At 60.3% G+C, this 15,393-nt stretch overlaps 1 protein-coding gene across 5 annotated transcripts in view; it reads left to right on the top strand.

The window, feature by feature from the left end:
* Positions 1–5,625: 5,625 nt before the first annotated feature.
* MIB2 (mindbomb E3 ubiquitin protein ligase 2) overlaps positions 5,626–15,393 on the top strand; it is a 14,477-nt gene continuing 4,709 nt past the window's right edge. For 3 of the 5 annotated variants that reach the window (XR_004228663.1, XM_031934848.1, XM_031934849.1), the window contains exons 1-9: positions 5,626–5,812; positions 6,538–6,644; positions 7,595–7,747; positions 13,143–13,411; positions 13,487–13,658; positions 14,437–14,543; positions 14,647–14,841; positions 14,938–15,080; positions 15,198–15,305. Coding sequence is in view for 4 of the 5 variants with exons in the window: in XM_031934848.1 (XP_031790708.1) it covers positions 13,165–13,411; positions 13,487–13,658; positions 14,437–14,543; positions 14,647–14,841; positions 14,938–15,080; positions 15,198–15,305 (972 nt within the window). In the remaining variant the exon portion in view is untranslated. Of the gene's footprint in view, positions 5,813–6,537; positions 6,645–7,594; positions 7,748–13,142; positions 13,412–13,486; positions 13,659–14,436; positions 14,544–14,646; positions 14,842–14,937; positions 15,081–15,197; positions 15,306–15,393 lie in introns of those variants that run through there. The other 2 variants (XM_031934847.1, XM_023201518.1) reach the window with 2 other exon arrangements.

Below are 15,393 nucleotides of genomic sequence, written 5' to 3'. Positions count from 1 at the left end.
AGACCTGAGCCTGGAAGACATTATCTGTGGATATCCAGTGGGAAAGTAGCCAGTACCAAAATGGAGTCACTTATGTCAAACCCTGAGAAATGGAGCCAGGAGGCCACGAAGGAAGGGCTCTCCCAGGTGTGCCAGGAAAGAAACTAAGGAATTTCTTAAAACCACAGTACTGCAGCTAAGCTGCTTGCATAAGGACGCTTGCCTAACAAGGGCCGTCTTCACCTCCAAACGACTGCCAACTCAGGCAGCAAGCCTGATACGGTTTGGCTGTGTCCCCACCCAAATCTCCTCTTGCAGTTCCCATAATCCCCACGTGTTGTGGGAGGGACCTGGTGGGAGGTAATTGAATCATGGGGGCGGTTACCCCCATGCTGTTCTCGTGACAGTGAGTTCTCAGGACATCTGGTAGTTGTATAAGGGGCTTTTCTCCTTTGCTCAGCACATCTCTCTCCTGCAGCCACGTGAAGGACGTGTTTACTTCCCCTTGTGCCGTGATTGTAAGTTTCTTTTCTTTTTTTTTTTGAGGCGGAGTCTCGCTCTGTCGCCCAGGCTGGAGTGCAGTGGCCGGATCTCAGCTCACTGCAATCTCCGCCTCCCGGGTTTACGCCATTCTCCTGCCTCAGCCTCCGGAGTAGCTGGGACTACAGGCGCCCGCCACCTCGCCCGGCTAGTTTTTTGTATTTTTAGTAGAGACGGGGTTTCACCGTGTTAGCCAGGATGGTCTCGATCTCCTGACCTCGTGATCCGCCCGTCCCGGCCTCCCAAAGTGCTGGGATTACAGGCTTGAGCCACCGCGCCCGGCGATTGTAAGTTTCTTGAGGCCTCCCCAGCCATGTGGAACTGTGGGTCAGTTAAACCTCTTTCCTTTATAAGTTACCCAGTCTCAGGCAGTTCTTCGTAACACCGTGAGAATGGACTAACACAAAGTCCGTGTCACCTGTGCTCTTTGTTTCAAAGCAGCTTAGGTGGGCTTCTCCTGTGTTTTAGAAGCTTCCCGTCCCAGCCTCTCTGGATGTGCCTGTGGTCTGCCGTAGCATGCATATCCCAAACTGCAATTCCCCGTCATTCCTGGAGAAACCCTTTGGAGAGGCATCTCTCTGTTGTGGCCATAGCGTGCCCATTTCCTGATGCATGGAACGTCACTACACCGACACCACGGGTTGCAGCAGAAAAAGAGTTTTAATCCTCAGGCTGCTGTACAAGGAGACAGTGTGAAGCAAGCAGGCTGCAGGGATCCTGTGGGCATCCGGGGGTCTCCCCATTGCTTCTGGTTCCCCCAGCCCATTTCTTTGGAATCCTGCCGACTCTGCTATTTCATCCCTCCAGCCCATGGCTAAAGTCACCCCAAAAGTGGTAGCAGGCAAATTCCAGCAAGGGACTGCCCCAAACCATCCTGAGGTGGGGCTGGTTGGTCCCAAAGGAAGCGAAGCACCAAATGCCAGGGTGATAAGCCCAAAGCATTTGTTGGGGGAACTTATGTACAGAGGGAGGAACCACATCCTTGGGCCGACAGCAAGAGATGGAGAGGCTCCACCTAAGAACGCCTGCACCCAGGGGCTAGAGTGGAGAGTTTTACAAGAGGATTTAATTCGTGTGGCTCTCGTTTCCACATATTTAGCAACATGTTTGATTTTTCAGTGTCTCAGGCAACAACCTAGTTCATCAGTAACTGAGAATACTCAAGGTCCTGGCCGAGCTTCAAGCCTGCAGGGAAAATATGCAGTGGCCCAGGCTCTGTGCTTCTCAGGCAGGACACAGAGAGGAAGCAGGGGTTCTGGGGAACCTTCCAGTAGAAGGACCCAGACGTGGGTCCTTCCCAGGAAGTTACTAGGGGTCTTACTGCAGCAAAGAAAGGGAGTAAAGCCAGAAGGAGGAGGATGCAGATTCCAGGAAACAGCTGTTAACAGAAAAGCCAAACTCTGAAGAACACATTTTTTCCTTCTTCTTCTTCTTTTTTTTGAGACAGAGTCTTGCTCTGTTGCCCAGGCTGGAGTGCAATGGCGCGATCTCAGCTCACTGCAACCTCCGCCTGCCGGATTCAAGTGATTCTCCTGCCTCAGCCTCCTGAATAGCTGGGATTATAGGCATGTACCACCATGCCCGGCTAATTTTTGTGTTTTTAGTAAGAGATGGTTTCACCATGTTGGTCAGGCTGATCTCAAACCCCTGACCTCATGATCTGCCCGCCTCGGCCTCCCAAAGTGCTGGGATTACAGGCATGAGCCACCGCACCCGGCCTAATTTTTGTAGTTTTAGTAGAGACGGGGTTTCACCATGTTGTCCAGGCTGGTCTGAAACTTCTGACCTCGTGGTCAACCCGCCTCAGCCTCCCAAAGCGCTGGGATTACAGGCATAAGCCACCGTGCCCGGGCTCTTCTTTTTTTAAAGAGGGCTTCATTCTGTTGCTCAGTTTAGAGTGCAGTGGTGCGATCTCAGCTCACTGCAGTCTCTGCCTCCCAGGCTCAAGCGATCCTCGCAGAGTAGCTGGAACCACAGGCGTGTGCCACCACACCCAGTTAATTTTTGTGTATTTTGTAGAGATGGGATTTCAACATGTGGCCCAGGATGGTCTCTAAGTCCTGGGCTCAAGTGATCCGATCACCTCAGCCTCCCGGAGGGCTGGGATTACAGGCATAAGCCACCATGCCCAGCTTCACAAAATACTTTCAAGAGGTTTACTCTGAGCCAATATTAATGACTGGGGTCCCCAGGAAAACACACATCCGAGAAGCCTTGAGTAAGTGGTTCTGAAGTGGTCGGTTTACAGTTTGGTTTTGTACACTTTAGAAAGGCAGAAGAAAGGAGATACAAGCAAAGACATAAATACATACATGGAGGGTATATGTTGGTTTGGCCTAAAAAGGTGGGATATCTTGAAGTGGGGGCTTATAGGTTATAGGCGGATCCACCCGGCCGGAAACTGTTTTAAAAATTTCTCTGGGGTCCCCTTGGCCAAGAGGGAATCTGTTCAATTGGTGGAGGGCTGGCTGGGCGCAGTGGCTCACACCTGTCATCCCAGCACTTTGCTTTTTCTTTTCTTTTTTTTGTTTTTTGTTTTTGAGACGGAGTCTCACTCTGTCACCCAGGCTGGAGTACAGTGGCCAGATCTTGGCTCGCTATAGCATTCGCCTCCCGGGTTCAACCGATTCCCCCGCCTCAGCCTCCCAAGTAGCTGGGACTACAGGCGAGTACCACCACGCCCGGCTAATTTTTGTATTTTTAGTAGAGATGGGATTTCGCCATGCTGGCCAGGCTGGTCTCCAGCTCCTGGCCTCAGGTGATCCTCCCGCCTCGGCCTCACACAGTGCTGGGATTCCAGGTGTGGGCCCCTGTACCTAGCCAGCTTTTCCTTTTTTCTCTCTTTTTTGAGGCAGACTCTTGCTCTGTTCCCCAGGCTGGAGTGCAGTGTCACGATCTCAGCTCACTGCAACCTCCACCTCCCGGGTTCAAGCAATTCTCCTGGCTCAGCCTCCCAAGTAGCTGGGAGTACAGGCGTGCACCACCATGCCTGGCTAATATACACACACACACACACACACACACTGTATTTTTGTATTTTTAGTAGAGATGGGGTTTCACCATGTTGGTCAGACTGGTCATGAACTCCTGACCTCAAGTGATCCGCCCTCCTCGGCCTCCCAAAGTGCTGAAATTACAGGTGTGAGCCACCATGCCCAGCCAATTCCGGCACTTCAGAAGGCAGAGGTGAGCAAATAGCTTCGCCCAGGAGTTTGAGACCAGCCTGGGCAACATGATGACACCCTGTCTCTACTAAAAATTTAAAAATAACCAGCATGGTGGTGCGTGTCTGTAGTCCTAGCTACTCAAGAGGCTGAGATGGGAGGATCACTTGAATCCAGGAAGCAGAGGCTGCAGTGAACCAAGACAGTGCCACTGCACTCCAGTCTGGGCAACAGAGCAAGACCCTGTCTCAAATACAAAACAAAACATAAAACAGTTGGTAGAGGGCTCAGGACTTTATTTTTCGTTTACATAGGGAATCCAAGAAAGGAGACGGGCAAAGTGAGCCTCAAGGATGAGAGCAGAGAAAAGCTCGAGATAAGAGCTGTGCAGCACGGTCAGGAGGCGATCGGTCTAGGTCCGAACAGGAGGATCAGACACAGCGGATGTGTTTGAGCCTTTGGAAAATGTTATTCTTAGGCATGTGGCAAAAACGCTGGGGCACTTGAAAAAAAAAAAACTGGCCATGGGTTAGTAAAAAGCTAGGTATGTGAAAATATTAGGTAACTATTAAAAGACAAAAAGATTGTACAGGAATTGCGGCCTGGTTTTATACAGTAGCAGTGAACAGCAGGTACTCAATCGTGAAGAGATAAGCCTGGTTTCATTATGACAGCGGTGACAGTTGCAGGTACCAAAATGGAACTACTTCTACCAGTCCCTAAACAAATGGAGTGGAGAGGCCGCGAAGGGGGAGCTGTCATGCAGGGATACCTGCAGCAGGCCTCCTCAGAAGACGCTCCCACACGTCCTGCACGTTTGCCTGTAACCAGACTTACTGCAGGGAAATTCCTCGGGACTGCGGTATTCCAGATAAGCAGCTTGCACAAGGACTTGGGCCTGGTAAGGCTCTCTCTCCAACAACGAGCTAACACCCACTCCTGCAGCAAGCGCCCACGGCCAGTGGTTTTTGTTACAAAACGACTTTTGTGAGCTCATCTATATTTTCCCCTTCTCCCGGCCCCCTCGGATAGGCCTATGATCTGTCATGGCACTAACACCCTAGGCTGCAACCCCCTGCGATTCCCAGATTAACTCACTTGTCCTGGAGAGCCTGCCTCTGGCTTTCCTTTCAGGTTGACAGTTTGGGAGCTAACAGAACCACGTGAGGGGTGCAGCGGGGAAGATCAGCCAGGTTCTCAGGGACCTTCTCCGGAAATACGCAATGTCTACAATTAAGAAATGAGAGGCCGGGCGCTGTGGCTCACGTCTATAATCCCAGCACGTTGGGAGCCCTAGGCGGGCAGATCACGAGGTCAGAAGTTCAAGACCAGCCTGGCCAACATGGTGAAACCCCCGTCTCGACTAAAAATACAAAAATTAGGTGTGCGTGGTGGCGCAAGCCTGTAGTCCCTGCTGCTAGGGAGGCTAAAGCAGAAGACTCATTTAAACCCGGGAGGCGGAGGTTGCAGTGAGCCGAGATCGCGACATTGCACTCCAGCCTGGGAGATAAGCCGAGGCTCCGCCTCAAAAAAAAAAAAAAAAAAGAAACGAGAAAGTAGCAGTGCATTGTTTGGAAAGGCGGAGACTTCTCTGAGGAGTAAGCGAGAAACAAGCGTCTGCCTCTAGGGTGCAGAACCGGGGGCGGGAGGACGGACCCGGACTGCCGTTTTTCGCTGTGTGCAGGTCTGCGTGATTCAAAAGCCCGGACCGGGTCCACTCTGGTGGAGTCAGAAAGAGGTGGCTGCTGCGCGGCAAGTCCCGCCAGTGCCCGCGAGCGCGACGTCGGTCCCGAGCCCCCGTCTCTATGGCAACCGAGTGCGTCTCCGGGACCGCCACTGCGCAGGCGCCGAGAGGCTAAGCCGCTCGGCCCCCAGCTGCGCCACGCAGGGTAGGCGAAGCCAACCGTCCCGCGCTGACGCACTTCCGATGCCTGCCCCGCCCATCCCTGCGGCGGGGGCGTGGCCGTGGCCGCGGCGTTCCGGCGGGGGCTCCCGCCGTCGGGGTCCCACAGTTTCTAGCCGCCCCTCTCCTCAGTGCCCGGAGGCCCGGGGAGGGTCTGGGAGCCCGAGGCCGTCCCCGAGTCGCTCCTGGGTCACTGGCACGATGCAGGCCGTTCTCTCGGCTGATGGTGCGTGCGGGCGGGGCGCGCCGCCCCGCCGCGGGCCCTTCTGGGAGTTGTGGTCTGGCCGCCCGCGCGGGACTCCAGCTCCCGGCAGGCCTCGCGCGGCCCGGGGCCCACGGCGCTGGGGTCGGCGCTGGGGTCATCGTCTGGGCTGGGTGGGCTGCGACGCGCGGCGGGCGCTCTGGCCTGGCCTGGCCGCCTCTGGGCAGTCGGGGCCGGTGGGCGACCTCGCACGCCGGGACAGACTGACAGACGGACTGGCCGGCAGCCCCGCGCCCCCGAGCGGAGCAGGCGGGACGGAAACGTCCGGGCAAGTTGGGGTCGGCGGGTACTGCGCGGCCCTGGCAAGGTCTGGCAGCGGACGGGGCCGGGCGGCCTCCGCGAGCCATGGGCCCGAATGACAGGGGGCGGGGCGCGCTCCGGGGTGGGGTGCCCGCCCCCGGCCCGCCCGTTCCCCTGCGCCGGCGCCCGTGCGCGTCCCTCCCGGAGCCTCCTGACGTCTGCGAGCCGCGGCTGCCAGACCCCGGGCGCACGCAATTACGGGCCCGGCGCTGGCGGCTCCTGCGCGCCCCAGACCCCAGGGAGCCCATCCGGGCAGGCGGCGGCCCTGGGTGTCGCGGCCGTGGGCCCGAGTGGACCTGGAGCCGGCGGGCAGCCCCGGGGGCAGAAAGGCGACCGAGCCACAGGCCGAAGTGCTAACTGTGCATCTTGGCATCTCCCCTCGGCCACAGGGTTGGAAGCCCAGCGAGGCTAGAGGCCAGTCCCAAAGTCTCCAGGCATCAGGGCTGCAGCCCAAGAACCTCAAGGCGGCTGGACGGGCGACTGGACGGCCGGACAGGTGAGCTCTTGGCCGTCCGCAGCCTGGTAGTTTGCACTTGGCGCTCCCACCTTGGGGCTCCGTGGAAGCCACGTCAGAGGGGCTGTGTTTGTGTCTGAACATGCATGCGAGTGGAGGGAGGTGGTGAGTAATCCCGCGTCTCCGCTCTAGGTTCGGAACCCATGGAGGAAATAAGCAGAGGTGCCAGACAGGCCCCTGATAGGCACCTGCAGGACTGGGGCAGAGTGGCCGTAGCGCTGGAGTGCCGGCAAGCCTAGCCCTTTCCGGAAGGCCCCCTCTGTCCGGTTCCGCCCTGGCCTGTTGCTTCACATGCAACAAGTGTCTGAATGTGGCTCTCTCCTGGCCGAGGGCAGCCCTGGGCAGTGAGTGGGATGACACCCCAGCCTGCAGGGTGCCTGTGGGTCTCCACCCAGATGGGCAGGATTGGAGGTGGCCACAGCGCTCGTGGGCTTTCCCCTAGCAGGTGTCTGCGCGCTGGCCCGGCTCAGGGCTTCATCCCACTCAGTGGGCCTGATCTCCCTGGGGCATCCGGGATGTCCCTCTGCATTAGCTGGAGCTACTCCATGGCCTGTGGTGTGCCACACACAGCGGCATTTCAGTGTCATTAGGCACAGCTGGAGGTGCAAGGAGGAGGGCAGCCTCATGTCCAGTCCCAGTTCTATGTAACTTGCTTCTTCTGAATAAAGGCAATTTGCTAACTTCCTCGCTAAATAGGATTTGGTTTCTATGGCTTTCAAAGCTTCTCCAGTAAAATACTTGCAATAAGGGAAGTCTCTCCTCCTACACTCTCCTGGTTGATGGTTCGGAAATCCTCCTGCCCTCTGAGAGCTGGCAGTTTCTTGTGAAAAAGAGAAACTAAGAAGCAGTAGAACAGACCCAGTGGCTGCTTGCGTGGTTAAGATGGTAAATGCTAAATGTGTGAAACTGCCTTTATAAACCATTTTCTCCAGCCTGGCTTGCTGGCTGCCCGTCTGGTTTGCTGTGTTGTGTCTCCAGTGGCTTTAGCTTCCAACAGGAAAGCCTGGTAGCCGAGCGAATCTGTGACCCAGGAAGTAGCACTTAAACGCCTGGGATGCTGCCTCGAGGCTGGTGTGTGCTCTGAGGTAAGTTCCGATTTGCCAAAGCACATCTGTCGCCTGAGTCTTCATGCCCTGACTGCCTCCGTCATTTTAAACATCGGGAGCAGTTGCCTGCGGCGAGGTTCAGATGCCAGCCAGGGGCACAGCCTGTGAACTCTGGGTAGATGGGAAAGTCTAGCATTTCTAGCAAAGGAAAAACATTTGGTAACTCTCTGGGTAAATTTCTGACTGAGATGAAGATACCCATTGTGAGGCAGCATCCTGAAGCGGAAGCCTGTGCTGTATGTTTACAAGAGGAGGAGCAGGAGTGGCCACAACCATGTACACCAGGGGCTGCGTGGCCGCAGCTCTGGTCTGCTCCCTGGAGCCCCGCCACCAGTGCTGGGCGGTGGCTGTGGCTGTCTCTGGTTTGTCTTTCTGGGAAACCTTGGCCAGGTTGGCATGAGGGCAGGGCCAGCCTTGGACATTTGCACTTTCCATAGCAGCCTCTGGCCCAGAGCTCACCCGCTGTGGGCAGGTGATCAGGGTGATCGGGCTCATTGGTCCCCTCCTCTGCACCTGGAGCCTTGTGGGTTTAGAACAGAAACATAGGAGGGGGCAACCCAGAGGCCTCCTGCTCTCCAGGAAGTGATGGGTGCTGGGCAGGTCCCGGGTGGAGGCAGAGGGAGTGAGGGGTCCTTGGGGGCATATCTGTCCTAGAGGGCTTGGTCTCCAGGACTGCCCACCCACTCCTACCCTAATCTGACGTTCCTCGCCCGCACGCCTCCGGGAAGCCCTCACCTGAGGTCTGCAGCGGGTGTGCCGAGCGCTGGCCCCACATCACCTGCTCCCACCCCTGCCCAGAGCATGGGGCCTGCAGCTAGTGCCCAGCCCCAGCCCAGAGCCTGTCCCATGGCCTCAGGAGGACAGGATGGTCAGGGAAGCCCAGGGGATGAGGCCTTTTGTCCACAAGCTTCCCTCTGAGATGGCCAGGCTGTTTGTGCGACCCCACGGCCCCCAACTCTCATGAACAGTGGGGATGGGGCAGGCCCCTCGCTGGTGGCCCCTAAGCAGGTCCACTCTGCCCCCTTTGAGGAGAGACCTCCCAGATGGGGGATACAAGTGCTGGGTCCTGGCTGGGGTGCTCCTCCTCCCTGCCTGTGGGGGTCTCACTCTCGCCTCCTGCCCCCACCACAAACACCCCCTGGAGAGGCCTCCGAGGCAGGTACTGAGCCCTGGGGCCGGAGGCCGGGAGGCCGGTGGCAGGTGGTCTTGGGTGCCTGCTGGCCCTGGGCAGTGGTGAGGAAGACAGGCAGGCGGCTGCAGGAAGGAGCTGAGGAGAAAGGCGGCAGAGCCTGAAAAGCTGCTGGCCCCTTCAGAGGGTCCCGGATGTTGAGCTCCTGAGCCTGGGAGCCGCCTGCGTGTGGTGTGTCTGCACACTGGCGCCACAGCAGGGTCGGCGGGAGGCAGGCATGGCTGGAGACCCCGCTCGGATGAGGCGGCCACGCCGGGGCAGTGCCACGCTGGACGGAAGGGACTGCCTTGGCAGCGGGACAGACCCCAGACCCTTGGGGTGGGGGCCCTGCAGGGGAGGCCATGAGGAAGTGCCAGGGCTATAGGCCCCTGTGTGCTCACATCCCAGCGCCCGGGGAGAGGCGTGGAGTGGGCAGGCGCAGCCAGCTACCCTGTCCGGGCTCCTCTCCCTTGTTGGGGCAACCCTCAGCAAGTGGGAGGCCGGTTCCAGGCACAAGAAGTGAGGCTGGGGAGGAAGCCCTGCCCGTGTTCAGCCCAATTGTGCCCCAACTCTGGTGGGCTTCCATGAGGGACAGCCTCTGGGAGGGTGGGGGTTTGTGGGCCAGAGCTGGAGAGCTGCCTGGCTGTGCTAAAAATACCGGGCATGCTGCAGACAGGTGCCAGTCTGGAGCACAGGCTACCCTGTCTCAGGCTGATGGCCTTGGCACCCCACCCCGCTGCCCCTGTGAGGCGGGGGCCACTGAGGCTTGGTCTGGATTCCCAGAGGCCCTGTTGGCGACCTCCCTGACATCTCTGCCCTTTGCCCATCCCCCCAAGGGCAAAGCTGGGCACAGGACACTCTGGTTCACACATGGGGCACCCTGCCCCTGTCTTGTTGGAAAGGTCCAATGGCATATGGCTGGGGTCCATGCCCGCGGGTTGGGCAGGTGTGGCCGCTGGCCTGGGCTAAGCTGGCTCTGACTGAGTCAGGGCACAGACACAGAGGGCGTCCCTGCTGCAGAAGGATCACTGTTGGCTGGGCTGGCTCTGGCTGAGTGTCTGGGTGCAGAGACAGAGGGTACCCCCCATGCTGCAGAAGGATCACAGTGTGGGCTCATGGCATTGACTTTTTCGCGGTCCCAAGTCTTTCATCTCGGTTGCCAGGCCCATCTCAGGGCTCAGCAGATGTGTGTCTCCTGCTAGCAAAGACCTCCAGTTGGTTCTGCAGCTGCCTGTGATGGCTCCTGCTCCGGCTCAGTGCCGGTGTCTGGCAGGGAGGGGGCCCCGGCTTAGCGTGATGCCAGCTGTGGCCAATTCTGGGGGGATCCTGGCAAGGAGGAGGTTGCATGTGGATCTGGTGGAGGTGGATGGCCTGGCGGGGGTGGGGCCCACACCCTAAGGAGCCGTGCCCCCTCACTCGTCCCCCCGCCAACAGACTGCTGCGTCGGCCTCCCCGGCCTGTGCCATTCTGCGGAGAAGGTCCCTGTGTAGAGGAGGCTGGAGTGGGGGAGCTCAGCCCAGGCCAGGCCTCACCCTTCTTGGGTGCTCCATGGGCAAAAGCTGAGGACAGTGTGTGGATCCTGGGAGCAGGAACCCTGCAGAGCCTACCCCTAGCTGGTGGCAGAGCAGGCAGCGGGGAGCTGCTGGGGCAGGAGGGGTGACCTCCCTCCAAGACAGCCCCCAGTGGGGATGGCAGGGTCTGCAGAGATCTGGAGAGTCAAGGTCATGACCAGGGTGGGGCCGTGGAGCTGGGCTGGCCGGTGGAACCGTGTCCCCCTGGACATGCTCTGGGTGAGGCGCAGTCTGCTGGGATGGCTGGAAGTGGCCTCTGCTGGGCGGATCCTCGCGACACAGGGGCTGCCGCTATCACAGAAGCCTGGCACACATTCTCTCTGGTTCTTACGTTTCGTTCACTCACAGCCATTCAGTCAAAGCTGCAGCTGGTGGGGTCCTGGCCAAACATAGGCCGCGGCAGTGCACCACCTGGGGGCTGCCCTCAGAGGCCCCGCACAGGGGAACAGTGCCACAGAGGCCCATGGGGAGGGCCTGTGGGTCACCCTGGGTGGTGGCTGGGCTCCTGGCTCCGCGGGGCCTCTGAGGGCAAGGTGGGGCCGCTCCAGCTGCCACCTGTGGAAGCTGACCATGCAGAGGCCCAGCCAGGAGGCTGCAGAAGGCCGTGGGGAGGGCAGAGCCAGCAGCCTTCCCTGATGGCTGTGGAGCTGCCCACGGGACCCCCCTCCTTGTCTGGGGCTCACTGGTGCCACAGGAGAAAGAAGCCCCTGGTGCTGGAGCCTGCCCTGGCCCAGGCCTTGGTGTACATCTTGGCAGGATCTCGCCCCAGGTTGGGGGGGCAGTGTCACCCAACAGGGGAGGCCTCTGGACAGATGAGGCCATGTGGAGTTTCCCTGAAGAAGCAGTGCCTGGCTGCTGGGTGGGGGCTCCTCTTCATCACTGACAGGGAGAGCTGTGCTTTTAAAACATCCCCTGTCCTGTGGAAGCCCTGGCGGTTCTGGGCAGGTTGAGGAGGGAGAACTGGAGAGGCCAAGCTGGCCAGGTTTGTGCTCCTGAGAATTAGAGGGTGTCCTGTGCTCACACTCGCAGCTGGGGCACGGGTCGGGAGCCCAGCCCTGCAGGCGAGCCCTTGCGCTGGACGCAGTCTCTGGAGTGGGGCTGGGCTCCTCACCAGGCCTTGCTCAGGGGACAACCTGTGAGGCTCAGGCCCCTGAGCCAGAGCAGGAGTCGGGGGCTTTGCTGTGACCCCTCCTCACTGCCCACCTGCAGCCTCCCCTGGCCCAGGGTGTCTCCTGAACTGGCCTTAGATGCAAAGTGCTGGGCTGCAGTGCAGCCCAGGTGGAAGGCTGGCATGTGAGGCCCAGGCTGGCCTGTGTCCTGGAGTTGGCAGGGCCCCCTCCCATCCTCCGCCACATCCACCCAGCCTCAGGGGTCCCTCCAGCCTCCTGGGACTGCCGTGTCCCCCACCTCTGCTTCAGGCAGTGCTCCTGGGCTGCCTCCTTCCCCGGCCATGGGGTCCTAGTGGTTTAATGAGAAATGACCAGTGGCCCTCCCCTCCCCCAGACAGGGTCTTGCTTTGCCCGCCAGGCTGGAGTGCAGCAATGTGATCCCAGCCAGCTGTAGCCTCTACCTTCTGATTTGCCCTCTTAACGTTCACATCCATTCTTCTTGTTAACAAGACTGTGCTGAAGCCCAGCATGGTGGAGAGGGCAGCCCACGGTGACTCATGTCTGCAGAGTGAGCTCTCGGGGGTCAGCACCGATTCGGGATTAGCAGTCCTGGGCCTCGGGCCCTGTGGCTGGCTCCATCCCTGCTTCCAGCAGCCTGGAATTTGCACCTCTGTGTAAACGGAGCCGCCTGGCATGGCGTTTGCACTTGGCTACTTCCCTCCATCTGCTGGTGACCTCTGGCCTGTGCTCTTTGTGGTGAGTGGGTCCCTGCTTGGTTGAGACTCAACCCCGCTTCGGGACCCCGTGGCCACGGAGGACCCAGGGACCTGCCTGTGCTCAAGTGTCTGGCCTCTGTTGTGAGTGCGTGGCGTGGCCAGGGCCACTTTTCCAGAGAAGGCTCCGTGGTGCTGTCTGGCCTCGCTGCACTGTCCCTGATGTGCAGGGTCCAAAGCTGGCACCCCCCAGGAGCCGTGTCTGGGGACAGAGATGCCTCCTGGTCCTCGCTGGCCGATGCCTGCTGGTCTTGTATGGCGCCTGCGTCGCGTTCGCCATTTTTCTGTTGCGTTGTCTGACGTTTTCGTGTGGATCGCAGGAGTTCCCTGCCCTGTGTGTGTGTGGACATGAGTCCTCTGAGGGACGCACGTCACGGTGTCTGCTCACACGCCGCCGCCCGTCCAACCATGTGAGCGTCTCGGGACGGCAGCTCCTTCCTTAGTGAAGTCCAGTGTCCAGCTCATTAATTGCTGTGGGAGGAGATGGCAGTTTTCTTCCTAGAATTTTATTTGTGAACCTTTCACGAAGCCCCCTGGACCCAGACCACCCTGCCGGTCCGCGTCAGGCCGGCATGGCACCCACCTTCCCCACCAGCCTCGCTGGTGCCAGACTATGGGCCTCCTTGCTGCCTCCTCGGGCCCTAGGACTTGAACCAGCCCACCTGCCCCTTTGGGCCTCTCCTCTGCTCTCCCGTGGAGCCTGCTCTGACCGGGAGTGTCCTGTGGTGGCCTGAGAATACCCTCTGCCCACAGGTCCTGAGCAGCCCCGCCCAACATGGACCCAGACCCCCAGGCGGGCGTGCAGGTGGGCATGCGGGTGGTGCGCGGCGTGGACTGGAAGTGGGGCCAGCAGGACGGCGGAGAGGGCGGCGTGGGCACAGTGGTGGAGCTTGGCCGCCACGGCAGCCCCTCGACACCCGACCGCACGGTGGTCGTGCAGTGGGACCAGGGCACACGCACCAACTACCGCGCCGGCTACCAGGGCGCGCACGACCTGCTGCTCTACGACAACGCCCAGATCGGTGCGCCAAGGGCAGGCGGGACGGGCAGGACCCGGGGGCGGGAACGCCCCCCTGACCCCCCCCCCCCCCCCCCAGGCGCCCGGCCCCCCAACATCATCTGTGACTGCTGCAAGAAGCACGGGCTGCGGGGGATGCGCTGGAAGTGCCGCGTGTGCCTGGACTACGACCTCTGCACGCAGTGCTACATGCACAACAAGCACGAGCTTGCCCACGCCTTCGACCGCTACGAGACGGCCCACTCACGCCCGTGAGTCCCGGGCCGCACCAGCTCCTGTGCGGCGGACCCCCAGGCCTTGCCATGGGGGCCTCGGCCTTCGGGGAGGGCTCCTAACCACTCCCAGGGAGATGGAGCAAGTCTCTCCAGAGCAATGGCCTTAAGCAGTGTTGCCGTGGGCGGGGCACAGAGGGTGGCCTCTGGGTGGCTCTACAGGCAGCAGTGGCCATCAGGCAGCCAGCATCTCCCAGGGAGGCATGAGACCTCCGGGAGGACTGTCCATACCTGGAGCCAGCCCCTGGGCTGCCTTGGGGGCTGCTGCGCTCTGGTCTGAGGGCATCAGCGGGGGGAGAATCTAGCCTGCTTGGGGCAAAGGCAGCCAGAGATGCCACCCCGTCCCCTGCATTGTCACCCTTGTCTCTGGGCCTCCCTGCATGTGGAGGGAGGTGTGGTCGACTGGGGAGTGCTGCTGGCCAGGCCTGCTTTCCTCATTCCTCCCTTACCACATGCTGAGCCCACCTCTGGGCCTGGCTGTGCCCCAGCTCACTGGGAGGCAGCAGGCATAAAGCGACCGCACCCAGAGGTCTTGCTAAGGGTGGGCCCGGGTGCCTTCCCAGCCTGGCATCAGGGAAGTCCCTGGAGGAACGTGGTCCACAGGTTCGCTCCAGGCCCGAGCCCAGGGGCATTTCCTCACAGTGTGTGGAGGGTGCTGACCTGCTGGGCCGGCCATTCCCAGGCTCTCCCGAGTGGCTCAGGACGGGAAGAGATGGCAGTTTTCCTCCGAGAGCTTTATTTGTGAACCCTCTTGCAGTGTCACGCTGAGTCCCCGCCAGGGCCTCCTGAGGATCCCACTAAGGGGCATCTTCCAGGGAGCGAAGGTGGTGCGAGGCCCCGACTGGGAGTGGGGCTCACAGGATGGTGAGTGGAGGCAGAGGGGCAGAGGGCAGGGCCCGGCTGTGGCTGGCTCATGGCTCAGCCTCAAGGCACAGCCTTAGCCTGCTGGTGGGGACTCTTTCCCTAGGAGGGGAAGGGAAACCGGGCCGTGTGGTGGACATCCGTGGCTGGGATGTGGAGACAGGCCGGAGTGTGGCCAGCGTGACATGGGCTGATGGTACCACGAACGTGTACCGTGTGGGCCACAAGGGCAAGGTGGACCTCAAGTGTGTGGGCGAGGCAGCGGGCGGCTTCTACTACAAGGACCACCTCCCAAGGCTTGGTATGAGGCTGTCCCACTGACCCCATCAGCCCTCCTGCCCTGGCTGAAGTCCCAGAGGGGAGGGACTGCTGCCTGAGGCCTGCCACCCTCCCCCAGGCAAGCCGGCCGAGCTGCAGCGCAGGGTGAGTGCTGACGGTCAGCCCTTCCAGCACGGGGACAAGGTCAAATGTCTGCTGGACACTGACGTCCTGCGGGAGATGCAGGAAGGCCACGGCGGCTGGAACCCCAGGATGGCGGAGGTGAGCCACCCCACCGTGGAGCCCTGTGTGTCCTGCCCTCCCAGCCCTGCGGACCCCCAGCCCCTTCCTCCCCAAGCGTCCAGCCCGACCCAGCCACAGCTCCATGACCCGCCACAGTTTATCGGACAGACGGGCACCGTGCATCGCATCACGGACCGCGGGGACGTGCGCGTGCAGTTCAACCACGAGACGCGCTGGACCTTCCACCCCGGGGCGCTCACCAAGGTGCCTGGGGGGCTGGGCTGCACCCCGTCTGTTTGCTTCTGTAACCCCTTCCATGTATCCACTTGGCCTCGGGGGGTCAGGCAGGACT

Source organism: Piliocolobus tephrosceles, chromosome 1, assembly GCF_002776525.5.
Source record: "Piliocolobus tephrosceles isolate RC106 chromosome 1, ASM277652v3, whole genome shotgun sequence".
In the NCBI taxonomy this organism is placed as follows: Eukaryota; Metazoa; Chordata; class Mammalia; order Primates; family Cercopithecidae; genus Piliocolobus; species Piliocolobus tephrosceles.
The sequence above is the reverse complement of the archived record's forward strand: the minus strand, read 5'-3'. Positions and strand labels throughout refer to the sequence as shown.